The sequence below is a fragment of the Canis lupus genome, chromosome 11 (assembly GCF_011100685.1).
Source record: "Canis lupus familiaris isolate Mischka breed German Shepherd chromosome 11, alternate assembly UU_Cfam_GSD_1.0, whole genome shotgun sequence".
Lineage (NCBI taxonomy): Eukaryota > Metazoa > Chordata > Mammalia > Carnivora > Canidae > Canis > Canis lupus.
The window spans coordinates 52302283-52320385 of record NC_049232.1 but is presented as its reverse complement, the minus strand read 5'-3'; the positions used below and the strand labels follow the sequence as shown (position 1 = coordinate 52320385).

Genomic DNA, 18103 nt, shown 5'->3' with positions numbered 1-18103 from the left:
TGAAAAGAAAGCCTAGCAGGAGCCATCTTTGAGATCTTGAAGGGAGATAAAAGTAACTAAACTATATTAAATACCAATGAAGTATCAGGAACTGTGCTAAGAACTTTACATATATTATTTAATATTTATAATACCTATCTTTTAGTAATATATGAAGAACTTGATATTAAGAGTAGAAAAGTATTTTGCTTCATGTCACTTAGCTACTAACTAGGAGAGACAGGTTTGTTTATTTATTTATTTATTTATTTTAGTAATCTCTACACCCAATGTAGGGATTGAGCTCATGACTCCAAGAGCAAAAGTCACATGTTCCTCTGGCTGAGCCAACCAGGCAGGCTGAGGGGACAGGTTTTAAAACAGTTCCAGAACCCAAGTTTTCAATCATTCCATTATTGAAGTTAGGTGCAGTTTTAGCCAAAGTCTAGAATACGTAGCAATGGCTTAACAGTTGGAGGTAGGTGGGTGGTAAGGAAATGGATAAAAAGGCTGAAAATATGGCAATTATGTCTCTAGTAAAGATTTGGTAAAACTGGAGGACAGATCATGTGCTTCCTGAGCCTACAGCTCTGAAGGAAGTGGTTAGAAATAATTAGAATATTAGTGTGTGTTGGCTGCCTCTGAACAAAGGGAGTAATTGACCAGTTGATAAACAGAAATGAAAAGGAATAGAGAGAAATTTGGGTCATCAAAGGACTGGAAAAGCCTATTGCTTTTAGACACCAAAGATGAAGAGATAAAATTGAGATCTTAAGCAAACAAGGCCTAATAATTATTTCCAATTGAATAAAGTGATTCAGCCTGGAGGCAAAGTTCAGATTAAAGATGACACCATTTTTTTTTTTAAAGATTTACTTGAGGGAAAGAGAGAGAAGAGGAGGAACGGGAGGGGCAGAGGGAGAGGGAGAAAGAATCTCAAGCAGACTCTGCATTAAGTGCAGAACCTGATGTGGAGCTCAATCTCACGACCCTGAGATCATGACCTGAACCAAAACCAAGAGTCAGCCACTTAACTGACTGTGCTACTCAGGTGCCCCTAAACCTTCTTACCCAAGGTTATAGTTTCAAATAATCTCAATCTGCTATCAGGTTGAGAGAAAAGGACATAGAGGGACAAAGAAGCAAAAAAAAAAAAAAAAAAAAAAAAAGACAAATTTGAGAATGATGATTGGAAAAGAAGTTTGGGAAGAGGAGATAACTTTTCTGAACTCATTTTACAAGGCCAGCATTACCCTGGTACCAAAGCCAAACAAGGATACTACAAGAAAAGAAAACTGTAAGCCAATATTCTTGATGAATATAGATGTAAAACTTCTCAACAAAATAGTAGCAAACAAATTCAACAACACATTACAAGAATCATACACCATGATCCAGTGGAATTTAGACATTAATGAGAGAAAGTGAAGACACAAATAAATGGAAAGATATTCTATGTTCATGGATTGGAATAGTAAACATTGTTAAAATGTCCATAATACCCACAACTATCTATAGAGTCAATGTAATCCTAATCAAGATTCCAATGGCATTTTTTTTTTTTGCAGAAACTGAAAAAATCATCCTAAAATTTCTATGGAATCCTGAAAGATCCTGAATAGCCAAAGTAATCTTGGGAAAGAAAACAAAGCTGGATGTATCACATGTCCTGATTTCAAACTACATTACAAAGCTATACTAAGCAAAATAGTACTGGTATAAACACAGGTATGTACACCAATGGAACATAATCAAGAGTCCAGAAATAAACCCATGCACATATCTCCAATATTGGACAAGGGAGGTAAGAACATGCAATGGATAAAAGGCAGACTCCTCAATAAATGGTGCTGGAAAAACTAGATAATCATATGTAAAATAATGAAACTGAACCTCTATCTTATACTACTCATAAAAATTAACTCAAAATGGATTAAAGACTTAAATATAAGACCTTAAACCACAAAACTCCTAGGTAAAAAACAGAGCAAAGCTCTTTGATATCAGTGGCAATGCTTTTATGGATGTGACAACCAAAAACCACAAGAAACAAAAGCAAAAATAAACAAGTAGGATTACATCAAATTAAAGGCTTCTGTGCAGCAAAAGAAATAAACAAAAGGCAATCCATGGAGAGAATATATTTGCAAACCACATATCTGATAAGAGGTTAATATTAAATATATATATAGAAGTCATACAACTCAATAGCAAATAACAACAACAACAAAAAAACCCCAAATAATTTGATTTAAAAAATGGGTGAAAGACCTACACAGATAATAGATTTCAAATATTTATTTTATATTTAGATTTCAAATGCCCAATAGGTACATGAAAAGATAATCAACTAATCATCAGGGAAATGCAAATCAAAACCACAATGAGATGTCACCTTAGAAAGGTATAATCAAAGAATGTTAGAATGGGTATAATAATAATAAAAAAAAAAAAACAAGAGATAACAGGTACTAGGGAAGATGTACACTGCTGGTGGGAATGTAAATTGGTATAGTCACTATGAAAACAGTATAGATGCTCCTGAGAAAATTAAAACCAGAACTACCATATGATCTAGTAATTCCACTTCTGAGTATATACCCAAAGGAAATTAAATCACTGCCTTGAGAAGATATCTGCACCTCCATGTTCACTGTGTCATTATTTATAACAGCCAAGACATGGAAGTCACCTAAGTGTCCACTAACAGATAAATAGATAAAGAAAATGTCACACACACACATACACGAACACACACACACTGGAATATTATTCAGCCATAAAAAATAAGAAAATTCAGCCATTTGTGATAACAGGGATGAACTCTGATGGCATTATGCTAAGTAGAGTAAGAGAAAAACAAATACCCTGATAGTCTATATGTGGAATCTAAAACAAAAACAAGGGCAGCCTGGGTGGCTCAGTGGTTTAGCACTGCCTTTAGCCCAGAGCATGATCCTGGACCCCAGGATTGGGTCCCACATCGGGTTTCCTGCATGGAGCCTGCGTCTCCCTCTGCCTGTGTCTCTGCCTCTCTCTCTCTCCTCTCTGTATATTCTCATGAATAAATAAATAAATAAAATCTTTAAAAATAAAATAAAATAAAACAAAAACAAAACATTGTAAAAACAGAGAACAGACTGGTGGTTGCCAGGTGCCAAGGGTAAGTGAAGAGGAGTGGGGTGAAGATGGTCAAAGAGTATAAACTTCCAGTTTTAAGACAATTAAATTCTGGACATGTAATGAACAGCTTGGTGACTATACCTAACAATCTATACCTAACAATTTGAAAGTCACTAAGAGAGTAGATCTTAAAAGTTCTTACCACCAAATAAACAAAAGAACTGTAACTCTGTGAGGTGATGGATGTGTTAATATATCCTTATTGTAGTAATTATTTCACTACATATTTGATATACACATATATCAAATCACAGTATCGTACACCTTAAACCTATACAATGTTATATATCAATTATATGTTAAAGATGAAAAAATATCAAAAAAATTTTATATGAATGTAATCATATAGTACATGCTCTCCTTTTGACGAGATTCATATACTCAGCATAATTATTTTGGGATTCATGTATGTTTTTACATCTACTGATGGTATTCCATTGTATGGATACTGCACAATTTGTTTATTAATTTATCTTTTGTTGGACATTTGAGTTTTTCCAGTTAATGGCTATTATAAACAGCTGCACTGAACATATGTGAACAAGATTTTGCATGGATATATTCATTTCCTTAGTGAACATCTAGAAGTGGAATTGCTGGATCCTACAGTAAATTTATATTTAACTTTTTAAGAAACTGCCAAATGCTTTCCAAAGTGGTTGTACAATTTTACATTCCACTAACATTACATGTCCACATACCGCTAGAGCAAATAGATGTGATGTTATTATTGAACCACCTCTAAGTCTAATCAATTGTCCTCACACCTGTGTTCTTTGTCACAAAGTGTGGCTAGCTCAAAGCAACACATCCCCACTGTTAGATGACTGGAGTTCTCATCTTTGAGTCACTGACAGGAAAAGTGTTTTTGATGGGAAAGTCTTTGAAAAGAAGAATATAAGAGGCAGGAGGAGTAGGTCTGAGACTATTCTCAGAAAATGAGATTTTAAAAAAACTTATTATGAAAAATTTCAAGCACATATTAAGCTATTTAAATAGTATAATGAATCCCTATGTACCCATCACCCAGCTTTAACTACTATCAATTCAGGGTCAGTCTTATTTCATCCAAGCCCTCTCTTCTCCTTTTGTTTTAAGCAAATTTCTCACATTATATAATTTTTTAAAGATTTCTTTATTTATTCATGAGAGACACAGAGAGAGAAAGAGAGGCAGAAACACAGACAGTGAGAGAAGCAAAGCATCTCCACAGAGGGAGCCCAACACGGGACTCGATCTCGTGTCTCCAGGATCACACCCTCGGCTGAAGGCAGGCACTGAACCGCTAAGCCACCAGGGATCCCCTCACATTATATAATTTTATCTGTAAACTGTTTAATATATACCTTTAAAGGGTATTATTTAAATACATAGCCATGTGTTTAACATTAATTTTATCACTTAAAAAATTAAAAATAAATCCTTAGTATCATTCAATATTTGAGATTTGAGTGTTGAGTGAGTAATAGGATTGGGGAGAACAAAACAGAGGAGGGTTGAGAAAAAAAAGGTAAAACCTACCTTTATTTCTAGCCAAATGCAGATTCATACTGAGTAGTTCAGCTATTTGTAATGGTCTCTCTGGGGCCATAAACCTTTCCTTCTTAATCTTATTCCTACTTCTTATCCTTTTCTTCAATGAGTCATGTGGGAGCAAGGCTATCCTCATTATTTAGATCAAACCTCAATGATGAATTTGACAATTCATCAAATTCCTTTTTGGATAGTCTATATGGCCAACATTAAATTGGGGTCCATATTTTTCTACCTGCCACTCTTCCAGGCCCTATATCATCAGCTCTAACGGGAAAAAATGGGACAGGTGAAGTGATTAGAAAAAAGTATTATTTATAACTAGAAACTTATTTATAATTTATTTGTTATAAATTATTAAAATAAATGATTTATTTCAAAGTTGTGGGAAAATATTGCAGGGGGACCTTCAGCATACTCCATCTCTGTTGCCTGGATAACTGAGAATTACCCATGATTTCCAGTGATATGTCCTGCCTTACTGTTGGACCAGATCTTTCTGCTCAGATTAAGCCACCAGAAAGGAAAATTATGTCTATCAGACCAAATCCCTTAGGGCAGGACTTGTCCATCGGTGTGAGGCTACCAGGGGCAGGACACAGTTTGCTCTTTCCTCATTCCCAGAACTTTTCCTGCCATCTCAAGGCTTTCTAAGTCCTTGTAGATGTTCTATGTCTCTTATTATTGTGATGGAGTTTATTGGTACATAGTTTCTAAAGATTCACCTCGCTTCCATTCTACAGTAAGAAACAAGTAAGAAATTGGTTGTGGCTACAAACCCTAGAGGTTGCTTGTTTATTATCAGAGCCAGTCAGAACCAAGAAGAGTGGACAGACTTCCATTGAGCAAAAAGTGATACCAGTAAATCACTGTTGACAAAACTGACAGAGAACTAGTAAGGCTGTCACTGTCACAGGGGAGCTCCCAGGCTTCATAGGCAGCAGGTAAAAAGAAAGTACTCCTTGATTCTTTGACCTTCACATCTGTGCTTTTCATTGTTCTTCACCCCAAAAGTAGATCCTGGATTTCTGGCACCACTCAAATTTCAAACACTCTGCTTCTTCTTCTTCTTCTTTTTTTTAGATCTTTAAAAAATTTATTTATTCATGAAAGACAGAGAGAGAGAGAGGCAGAGACACAGGCAGAGGGAGAAGCAGGCTCCATGCAGGGATCCTGGGACTCCAGGATCACGCCCTGAGCCGAAGGCAGGTGCTAAACCACTGAGCCACCCAGGGATCCCTAACACTCTGCTTCTTTACCCAACAGACATACTCTTACTTAATAGACTAGGGTTCAGGAAGCATTGTCACTGTGAGCTCTGGTCACTGGGGAGAGAATGGGGATCAAACTTCATCTCAGCTCTGGGCTCATCAGGAAGCAGCTTGGCTAAATACGCTTCTTGTATCTGCCAGATTTTCCCCGAAGAAACATTTCCAAAAATGCAGAAAAAAAATGAAGTGTTTAAGCCAGGAAAGATTTCTGCTGCAGCTTCAAGAAATGAAAGTGCATTACATCAAACTACATTAACAATGTTCTGGTGAAAAATAGCAAAATACTGCACCTCGCTAATTCAAGAACTTTCCTCATTTAATAACCACTCAAAAGATACTTGTTGAGCACTATTTTGTGTAAGACATTTCCAAGAATATAGAGATGGCTATGATCTAATTTCTACCTTAGAGGCTTATAATTTGGTAGCTCATATTTTCATTCATTTTTTTCCCCCAACAAATAATAATAAAGCTCTGTTATATGTTGGGGATAGTTCTAGGGGCTGAAGATAAAGTGGTTAAAAAAAAAAGACAATGTCTTTACTCTCAAAGAATTTACAATCCTGTGGAGATAGGTGGCCAAGAGGTAAGAAATTAAAAAAAAATTAACTAGTGCTAAGTGCTGTGATGAAAATAAAATAGGTTAATAGAATAAAGAAGGTATTGGTAAGGGTGGTTACTTTAGATAGAAAAGTAGCTTCTCTGAAAAGGTGGCATCGAATGACAAATAAGAAATAAGCCATGTAAAGATGTGGGGCAGGCACTGTCAGCAAGGGTAAAGGTTTAAAGGTAGGAACAAGTTTGCTTTCTCACTTGATTTGTAGTTTTCCTAGGTATAGATTTCTAAGTCAAATAACTTTCACTAAGAACTCTGAAGGGATGACCTTACTAATTCCTAGGATCCAGTGGCATGGGTAAGAAGTCTAATGTCAATCTATTGTTCAATTTTTGGGTTGATATCTTTATTCTTAACCCCGTGAAAATTTTGAGGGACTTTTGAATACCCTTGGAGCTCTAAAAAATCATGAATTCTTGTTGGACACGTTACACTTTCTTCAATTCTAGGAAATATACTTCTGTTTCTCTTTGACAATGTCATCCCCTCCGTTTTCTCTGGTAGATTATGTTGGGGGCTCTTTGTTTGGTTTTATATTAAAAAGAAGTATTTACCTCATATATTTTATCTTTTTATTAGAGAGTTCTTTGACTCTTTTTTCTAGTTCTTTTATTGACTTAAATTTCAGCTAATTTTACTTCCCCAAATTCTTTTTTTGTCTTTAGATTGCTTTTTTCCTTTCCTTTTTTTAGCAACCCTATTCTTATTTTATTTATGCAATTGTGTCTTCTAAGAATAGTGATAAGAATTTTTGGAAGTTCTCTTCTTTTCTCTTCCCTGAATTGTATCTTTTCCTGGGTCAGTTATTCTATTTGTTCATCTTCATCCTCCTCGTTTGTGTTCCTGACTTCCCTCTGGTCCACTTAAAGATGGGAGTAAAAGAGTAGCTTAATTATTATAGGTTGGCTTAGTTTCCTTTGGTTAATTTTGTTTCCCCAATAGGCCACTCTCCTGAATGGGAACAAGTAAGCACGAATTTTGTATAGGTAGGCAGCATGTGTCATTTGACGGGTCTCACCCTCAAGTGCGCAAGGAGCATGCAAGCACATGTGAGCCCCATAAATTAATTAATGATATTATTTATTTATTTGAGAGAGAGTGAACATGCGTATGTGTACATGCACATGTGTGGAGGGGGGATAGAGGGAGAGGGACAGTCCAAAGCAGATTCCCGCTGAGCACGGAGCCTGATGATCCCACAATCCATGAGATTATGACCTTAGCCAAAATCACCAGTTGGATGAACCACCCAGATGCTCTGCCCCTTAAATTGAACCACCAGGGTGCTCAACCAACTGAACCACCCAGGTGCTCTGCCCCTTAAATTGAAAATAAAGTGGGTTTTACTCTGAAGTGATGATACCCACATTAGAAGGCCTTGTTCTCTGAGATGTCTCAGAGTCTGCTGATAGTTCATCCTCTGGCAGGACTATTAGGTATTTATTTCCTATTTGTACTTCTCTACAGTCATTTCATTAAACTTCTCAATGTACTTCTTCTTCTTCTTCTTTTTTTTTAAGATTTTACTTATGTTCTTCTTAAACTGGATGCCCCAAAGTGAACACAGGTACCCCAGATAATATTTCATATTTTCTGTATATGTGCTGCCGAAGCAAGCACTATTTCATATTTTCCGAATGAAAGATTGATAACATGAATGGCCATGCAAATATAGGAATTTATAACAGCTACTCTGCCAGCTTTGCTGCCCCAGCATTTGCACTGACTCTCTGTTGCCTCTATCTTGTGAGAACCTGAGCAGAGAACTATATTCTCTCTCTGGAGACCTCCACTGCAGGTACCAGTATGTTCCTGCTCTAATCGGCATTGGAGTTCTCCAGGCCTGCTATTCAGCTATCATCCTAGGACTTCCTTTCACTTGCTCCCATGTTTCCTGGCTTCCTTATCTTCTTTCTTACTTTACTTTCTTGTTTTGCCTGAGTATACACACTAGGAGCTTCCTAAAAGAGGAGACATGATGAATAAATTTTTTTGAATCTTTACACATATGGATATTACTTTATACTTGAATTTATTGATAGTTTCACTACATTTAGAATTATAGGTTGCAAATAATTTTCTTGCACACTCGGCTATTCTGACTTTTGATCCTGGTATATGGATATGGAGGCTTGTGGGATTTTCTTTTTAGTCTTATAATTTCTTCATATGTGGCCAATCTGCCTTTTAAACAGGACTTGTCTTTTAGTTTTGTTGACTGTATCCTTTGCTGTGGAAAAGCTTCTTATCTTGATGAAGTCCCAATAGTTCATTTTTGCTTTTGTTTCTTTTGCCTTCGTGGATGTATCTTGCAAGAAGTTACTGTGGCCAAGTTCAAAAAGGGTGTTGCCTGTGTTCTCCTCTAGGATTTTGATGGAATCTTGTCTCACATTTAGATCTTTCATCCATTTTGAGTTTATCTTTGTGTATGGTGAAAGAGAGTGGTCTAGTTTCATTCTTCTGCATGTGGATGTCCAATTTTCCGAGCACCATTTATTGAAGAGACTTTCTTCCAATGGATAGTCTTTTAGTCTTTCCTCCTTTATCGAATATTAGTTGACCATAAAGTTGAGGGTCCACTTCTGGGTTCTCTATTCTGTTCCATTGATCTATGTGTCTGTTTTTGTGCCAGTACCACACTGTCTTGATGACCACAGCTTTGTAGTAAACCTGAAATCTGGCATTGTGATGCCTCCAGATATGGTTTTCTTTTTTAAAATTCCCCTGGCTATTCGGGGTCTTTTCTGATTCCACACAAATCTTAAAATAATTTGTTCTAACTCTCTGAAGAAAGTCCATGGTATTCTGATAGGGATTGCATTAAACGTGTAAATTGCCCTGGGTAACATTGACATTTTCACAATATTAATTCTGCTAATCCATGAGCATGGAATATTTTTCCATCTCTTTGTGTCTTCCTCAATTTCTTTCAGAAGTGTTCTATAGTTTTTAGGGTATAGATCCTTTACCTCTTTGGTTAGGTTTATTCCTAGGTATCTTATGCTTTTGGGTGCAATTGTAAATGGGACTGACTCCTTAATTTCTCTTTCTTCAGCCTCATTGTTAGTGTATAGAAATGCCATTGATTTCTGGGCATTGATTTTGTATCCTGCCACGCTACCAAAACTAAAAGACAACCTACAGAATGGGAGAAGATATTTGCAAATGACATATCAGATAAAGGGCTAGTTTCCAAGATCTATAAATAACTTCTTAAACTCAACACCAAAGAAACAAACAATCCAATCATGAAATGGGCAAAAGACATGAAGAGAAATCTCACAGAGGAAGACATAGACATGGCCAACATGCACATGAGAAAATGCTCTGCATCACTTGCCATCAGGGAAATACAAATCAAAACCACAATGAGATACCACCTCACACCAGTGAGAATGGGGAAAATTAACAAGGCAGGAAACCACAAATGTTGGAGAGGATGTGGAGAAAAGGGAACCCTCTTACACTGTTGGTGGGAATGTGAACTGGTGCAGCCACTCTGGAAAACTGTGTGGAGGTTCCTCAAAGAGTTAAAAATAGACCTGCCCTACGACCCAGCAATTGCACTGTTGGGGATTTACCCCAAAGATTCAGATGCAATGAAACGCCGGGACACCTGCACCCCGATGTTTCTAGCAGCAATGTCCACAATTGCCAAACTGTGGAAGGAGCCTCGGTGTCCATCGAAAGATGAATGGATAAAGAAGATGTGGTTTATGTATACAATGGACTATTACTCAGCCATTAGAAACGACAAATACCCACCATTTGCTTCAACGTGGATGGAACTGGAGGGTATTATGCTGAGTGAAGTAAGTCAATCGGAGAAGGACAAACAGTGTATGTTCTCATTCATTTGGGGAATATAAATAGTAGTGAAAGGGAATATAAAGGAAGGGAGAAGAAATGTGTGGGAAATATCAGAAAAGGAGACAGAACATAAAGACTCCTAACTCTGGGAAATGAACTAGGGGTGGTGGAAGGGGAGGAGAGGGGTGTGGGGATGAATGGGTGACGGGCACTGAGGGGGGCACTTGACTGGGTGTTATTCTGTATGTTGGTAAATTGAACACCAATAAAAAATTAATTTATTAAAAAAAATAAAAATAAATAAACAGGACTTGTCATGTGTTTTAATTTTGTCCCTGCAGAGAGACAGCAAGTATAGCAGAAAGAGCATTGATTCTGAAAAGTGATGCCTAGATGGATAGATGTGATAATTAAATAAAATTATATATGTAAAGCATATGGCACAAAATAATGCCCTTTTATATAGAGGGCTACACCCAGATCTTGTAAATCTTTAAGATTCTCACATCTGGCACATACTAGGCACATAATAGATTCTCAATAAATATGAGTTGATGAGTCTTAGATCTGTCTCTGCCATTATTTATGATATTTATCTTTACTGTGTCTTAATTTGCTTATTTGCAAATGAGGAAAATACTTCTTGTTTATTGTCATGGATGCAGTGAGGCTCCAGTAAGTGAATGATGAATATTCTAAAAAGTTAATATCACCCTAACAGATGTCAAGTATTGTCACTGACCTTCAGATAGGTAAATAAGTACGTGCACCTTCCTAGGCATATGGGAGACATCCCATTTTGAAAACAAGCCAACCCTAAATGACCTAACTTAGTGCTTAATGATACATGTTTCAAATACTCTCAGAGGCATATTTACCTATGTCACCTTCCTGAATCCTCAAATATGATTGTCTTCCTCATTAAGAAACCAGAAAATGTCACTTAGTTTCAATTGCTGAAAGCTATGCAGACAGTAGTAGAAAGAGAAAAAGTGGATACTAGCTTCTGGTCTCAAAGCTGAATAAACTTTCCTATTTTTCTAAAACCCCATTTACTAAATCCAAAGGATTTAGGAAAGAACTGTGATATTTCCCATAATAAATAATAGAGGAGAGGCAGTTTCTAATTCAGATATTAATGAGAGATATACAGAAAGTAAAGGCATTTTTGAAAATTTCAGAGTCTAAGCAATAGAGTAAAAATAAAAATGAAAAATCATTGAGTTAAGTATAGGAAGCCCTGAAACTGCTCAGTTATGCAAACAAGTCTATATCTAACAAGAATAAAGATAACCTGTATAGGACAGCATGGAAATAAGTCTTCATTTTAAACTCTTATCAAGCTGAGTGAAGTAAGTCAGTCGGAGAAGGACAAACATTATATGTTCTCATTCATTTGGGGAATATAAATAATAGTGAAAGGGAATATAAGGGAAGGGAGAAGAAATGTGTGGGAAATATCAGAAAGGGAGACAGAACGTAAAGACTGCTAACTCTGGGAAACGAACCAGGGGTGGTGGAAGGGGAGGAGGGCGGGGGGTGGGAGTGAATGGGTGACGGGCACTGGGGGTTATTCTGTATGTTAGTAAATTGAACACCAATAAAAAATTAAAAAAAAAAAACTCTTATCAAAGTTATTACTGTCTATTGAGTGCTTTTCAAATTTCATTTCTTAGCAGCGGAAGATCTATTTTCCAACTGAAATCTTATAGTACAGACAAATGTGAAGTTGCTCTTCTGGAAGTAAGAACATCAGAATGAGGGGAGCCAGAACAGAACTCACTTGATCCTCTCTATTTTTCCTACAGCCGACCTTAGACTTACTTCTCTAAGAAAACAGTTTGAAAATCACCCAGCTTAATTAAGTTAAGGTGTTATACTAGTCCAAATAAAGTTTTATTAAAGGGCTCATGGGTAAAACAGGCTATGAGGAAATAAAAATGTGTCAGTTTCTTAGGCAGGGTCCTTGATCCATTCCAGCAGCACTAATCAGAGCATGAGATCTTAAACAAATTTTGACTGTCCTGTACAACAGAGGTGTAAATTAGAGATTCCTTGTCAATTGGGTCTGTTCTTTTCTGCTTCTGGCATTAGTAAATAGGGTACCAAAACTGCCTGAGTTTTTCAAACAACTAAAGTCTAAGTCGGAAATGTCAGCTACTGCCATGGAAGGAAGAGAAGAATGTCTATTTATTTATTTTTTTTTAATTTTTATTTATTTATGATAGTCACACAGAGAGAGAGAGAGAGAGAGGCAGAGACACAGGCAGAGGGAGAAGCAGGCTCCATGCACCAGGAGCCCGACATGGGAATCGATCCAGGGTCTCCTGGATCGGGCCCTGGGCCAAAGGCAGGCGCCAAACCGCTGCGCCACCCAGGGATCCCAGAATGTCTATTTATAAAGAAGCAGAAAAATGACTTTAACTTACCCAGAGCACAAGGACATTCAAGAGATGGTCCATGTGTGTCCGTTTAAAGGTGGACTTTCCACAGTTCTGCATTAATTTGGTGTCTGGTCCTAAGTGAAACACAGAGGTCAGCCCTTAGAATCACTGAATATACTCAGATGATTGAACATTGATTGAATTATACCTTTATGATCATCTAATGAAACCTCTTGCCAGGGGATAAAGCCCTGGAGAAAGGCTCATAGTTGGTGCCAATAACTCAAAAGATAAAAATTTTGTTTCTAAGGATAATTCCAACTATTTACGCAAAGTGCATCAATGCTGACCCATCTTTTTGCAGCACCTTAGAGAGTCTAGTCTTTCATAGATGAGTTAAGTCAGAAGAGGAGCCCACAAGCTTCTTCTTTTTTTTAATTTTAATTTTAATTCCAGTTAGTTTAAATAGTGTCATATTAGTTTCAGGTATACAATATAGTAATTCAACAGTAGAAGCCACAAGTTTCTTTCTCATCATCATCCAGTTTATTTAGTTTAGAAAAGAGATTTTTTGATAAAGCAATCTCTACCTTCTTTTGAGGAAACTCTTTGCTGAGACAGGATCCATTTCAAGTTTCTAATTGGGAAAGGAAGAACAGAAAAGGCAATGGCAGTGGCTTCTTCTGAGGTGGAAGCTGGGACTTTTCTGGGGCTGCGAGACAGAGGCTGTATTTCTTCATATTAGGACAAATGGTAAGTAGAAGTAAAGAGTTCTTTTATTTTTTTTTTTTTTAGAAGTAAAGAGTTCTTAGTGGACAATGGGACTAGAGTTGATATTACTGAACAGAGATATGGCTGTAGAGAAAATGTAAGAAGTGGGTAGCCCTGGTGGCGCAGCGGTTTAGCGCCGCCTTGCAGCCTAGGGCGTGATCCTGGAGGCCCTGGATCTAGTCCCACGTCAGGCTCTCTGCATTGTGCCTGCTTCTCCATCTGCCTGTGTCTCTGCCCGCCCCGCTTGGCGTGTGTCTCTATCAATAAATAAATAAATAATCTTTTAAAAAAATGTAAGAAGTTTAGAAGAAAGTGTAAGTAGCAATTTCCTTGGGAATGTTACTCTTACATATACTCTAATGAAGGAATTTCATTAATGTTTACACAGGAGCGAATTGGAACTTCCCTGACAATGTGGGCAAACCCTGAGAATGGAGGGCACAGCTACACTATTCATTCCTTCTAAGGTATTTTGTGAAGGCCTGAAGTCATGAGAAGTTTGGCTCAAAGCCAGGAAGCTACAAGGGACAGAATCTTCCAGGGATCCTTAGAAAGAATGACCTACCTCATGTTTCAAGAAGAATGTGGAGCTCATGGTAGAATGTGGGTATCATGAGCAGGAAAAGCAACTAAATTCTGCACTGAATACTCAAGATGCTCTTAAGTGGTGTCAGTTCTCTTCTGCTGAGTTTCCCAAAGTCCCCAAAGATTTCTCACTACCGTGTAAACCAAGAGTCAGAGAGAAACCTTAACTAAGTTTGTGCTTGTTGGCAACCTCACTGCCATTGCTTAGGGAGAAAAATCTTTTGTTGAAAAATGAGCTTTTTTTGAATGGCAATGTGTAGGGGTAGCTGCCAAAGTACAGTGAAGAAAATAAATGTACTTCAAATCTTTTGAGTTTGGGACTAGAAGTTGTCACTATAGCTCAAGAACCAATGAAAAAATTCCACCGAGGCCTCCTTGGACTCTAAAGCTTCTTTTTAGGGGTTTGATCCCATTAATCTCCACAGAAGTAAAGCAGCTAGGACTCCCATGTCCAGGAATGAATTCTCTAGAAAGGGAGCTCAGAGTTGGATAGTAGTCACTGTGGTAAATCTTCCCTGATGCTTTCTTCAGTGTTCCCCATCTTCTTCCTACAGTTATGTCATCAATGCCCATTATCACCAAGGGCACAAGGTGGCACAGAGGCTTCCTCCTTTTTCCCAAACACATAATCCCCTCCCCCAAATCCCTCACTAAGCATAAGGGACTATGGCTCTAAATGACTTCTCAAGAGGGGCCACTGCTAATGATTCACATGTGCCTTTTCTGTGGCATGAATCCCTCACATTTTATTTTATATTCTTCTCCATAGTGAGCATTCTCACCAAGAGCATTCTATGTGTATTCTCTGCTCGAAGTAATCCACATATATATACACTCTCCTCTCATATGTTCCCCTTTCACATGTTAACTCCATGTGTACTCTTTCTATATGTATACCTTCTTTTGTGTCCAGATATGACTGGAAAGACTCATAAGTGCCCTGTGCTCTTTGAACACAAAGACTGCCTTTAACAAAGGCAGAGCTGATAATGTTAGCAGCTCATTGCTTGGGGGAAATGTCTTTTTTTTCTTTTTTCTCAGAAGAAAGGTTTTTCTTAAACCTTCCATCCATTCATCTATCCATCTACTTACTTCCTTCCCTTTCTATCTGTTTCAAAGCCATAGTGTGTATGTATGTGTGGTGGTGGTGGTGGTGGTGGTGGTGGTGGTGTGTGTCTATCTCGCATATCTACATCCTGGAAACTGAGTACCCACAAATTGATCATGAATGGAATCTAGCATGTTGGGGGTCTGACTGTGACTGAAAGGAGACTCACCAGTATAAATCACCAAGCCATAGCACCAATCTGTATTCCTGATGACACAGCCTCGGAGTAGCAGCTTGTCATGGTTCAGGAGGTAGTTTTTTCCCTTATAAGTCAGTATTCCTGTGAATTTGTCCAACTTGTTATTGGGAGACTCACATTTCACTTTTCCTAAAGAAAAATGAAGGAGTGAGAATTCTGCTTCTGTAATCTTAGGCCTTTCCTAATAGGAGGCTTAACAGAAAAGAAGAAAAAATCTTCTTTCAAAATACATACACATCTTTTTCCTATCTTCTCTCAGTTGCTGCCCATTTCTCACCAGCTCCCTTTAGAAAGGCAAAGGTTTCTGGGCATCAAAGAAGAGTAATTCTGTATGTGATATGGGTCATCCAGAGAGAGAAAAACCCACATGATAACTTATCACCTATCAGTACTGTCAGATCATATGAGCTCTGAATCTAAAGAAATTTTAAAAACTACTTAACTTAAAGCAAATCTAGTATTTTTTTTTCAAAATGGAAATAATTTGGCTTTTTCCTAATCACTGAAGTAAAATATGTCCCTTGTAAATACATATACAATACTAAGAGGAGAAAGTAAAATTGCCTAGAGATATATGCTATTAATCTTTTGAAGTACATCCTTCAAGTTTTTCTATACATGGATTTGTAAACATGTATGTTTCCAAAACTAAGCTCAGTTTATAGACACTATGCATAGTTGGCTGTAATCCATTTTTTTTCACTTATTAATATGTTGTGAATATTTTTCCATGTAAATAAATATCAACTTGCATATTATTCTTAATAAGTTATGAAGGATTCACTGTATGGATGTACTATATTTAACCAGTCCTCTACTGATAAACATGTGAGTGGACAAACTTATTTTCTGACTTACCATCAAAGGCAGAGAGCAGCCCCAGGTTATCTTCCAAGTTGCTGGTAACTGAGATGGCCTGCTTCACTTTCAGGTTGGTTTCGCTAGAGCAAAGGGAACACAGTCATCAGAGCATAGGAAACATGCATAATTACAACAGCACAGGGCCAGCTTCTCCCATTTCATCTTGGGATTTTAAGAATATAGATACTGCCTATAGAGCTTGGACTACAGGTTTGAGCTTTAAGAGTCACCTCCACTCTGTTCTCTCTCAAAGACAGTACTGAGACAGACAGCTCTACAAGGAAGCCAAGTGTTAGCCCACTTGCTCCCCTCTCTCTGCTCTCATTCCCTGAAACACACCACCACTGCTTTAACTGATCCATGAAATCTTGCTGTTTAGGTGCTCTATCTAGAGGTTGAAGAGACACCACAAAACAACCTGAAGGTGGCACTGCTCCCTTCAAGAATAAGGAGCAGCTCTTAGAATAAGAACCTTGTACACATTTCCAAGTAAAAATACTCCTCACTTCATAAATATTTATAAGACCCATGAAGGAATTCCAGTTAACCATTTGCGGATATAGGAATTCAGAGACAGAAACAAAAATGGAAGCCACATTTCAAAAAGCTTGCAGGTAACCAAGAGGAATAGTTGTAAGAATGCAATTGATAGAAAACCCCAGAGGACAAGCTCTCTGAAGATGGCTTCTATTCTCCTAAGACCTTAGCTTTTGCATGTTAATGAATTTCTACCTTAAATCCTTTATAGAACGTGGTATTTCATCAGTAAATAATTACCTCCATACTCATCATCCCCATGCCTTTAACCCCCACTGGAAACTTCAGAACTCTATTCTGAAATTTTACATTCTATTAACCTCTTTCCTGTCACTCAACATTAGTGAATACAGCCAGAGTGTCTCCATTTTAGAGACGGAGAAAATGGAGTTTATATGTCCAGATTCTTTACCCAGTGGATGTTTGATCATGGAATGTTAAGTGCTCAGCCTTAGACTTGAGATCCCAAGGGTCTGGCTTCCTATTTTTTCTTATCTGAATATTTCTAGCATCTTTGGCACTTCCATCTGGGAATAAAATTTATTCTCTGCATCATGCTCTCCCTCTCAGTGAGAAGTTAAGCTGGATCAATGGTCTTAAATGATTATCAGGAAGAAACACTTACCCATCCAGTTCTGCTGTTTCTATGTATGTCAGACCGTATGGCTCACTGCTAGAGAGTAACAGTACATCAGCCTGTAGTCAGAAAAGCCAGAGAAGATGAGGAAAGCAGGAAGGAGAGTTTTAACATTACAGTGTGACAGAAGCAACTACCTCAGGAACAGATGTTCATCCTAAAACCTTATAGATATTTGGTTTATTTCGTCTAGGGCCTGCTGCTGCTACTACACACTAGTCATATTTTATCTGTAGCTGTGGTAAGACGCTGGCAAAAACAAGCTTACCACATGTGCTCTCCACATGTGAAGTAATGCAGACAGAGGTCACCAAAAGCAGTGGCAGCAGAAGTGCTAAAATAGTTCCTTTGTACTCACTCAAGCAAAAAAAGAAAAAAGCCACAGTCCAAAGAGGTACTCACCGTGACAGACTGATTATTTTTTAGTTTTATTATATCTCCCACTTGAATATTCATCCATTTGTCCTCCTTTATCCTGTAAGAAAATGAGCCTTGAATACCTGCTTTGAGAATTTCCCCATAGCCCTGCTTTGACAATCTAATTAATTAATTAATTAAAATAAAAAGAAAATAAGCTGAGATGAAATCAAGGCTTATAGGAAACTCAAACTGGTTTGTGAGACATCCTT

At 37.6% G+C, this 18103-nt stretch overlaps 1 protein-coding gene across 5 annotated transcripts in view; it reads right to left on the bottom strand.

Moving 5' to 3' along the window:
- The window catches only part of LOC611901 (phospholipid-transporting ATPase FetA-like), a 123527-nt gene that overhangs the window by 40986 nt on the left and 64438 nt on the right, over positions 1-18103 (bottom strand). For all 5 annotated transcript variants that reach the window (XM_038552728.1, XM_038552727.1, XM_038552730.1 and 2 more), the window contains 5 exons: positions 17877-17949; positions 17463-17533; positions 16298-16380; positions 15410-15568; positions 12822-12910 (listed from right to left, as the gene is read on the bottom strand). In XM_038552728.1, the coding sequence (XP_038408656.1) occupies positions 12822-12910; positions 15410-15568; positions 16298-16380; positions 17463-17533; positions 17877-17949 (475 nt within the window). The remainder of the gene's footprint in view (positions 1-12821; positions 12911-15409; positions 15569-16297; positions 16381-17462; positions 17534-17876; positions 17950-18103) is intronic.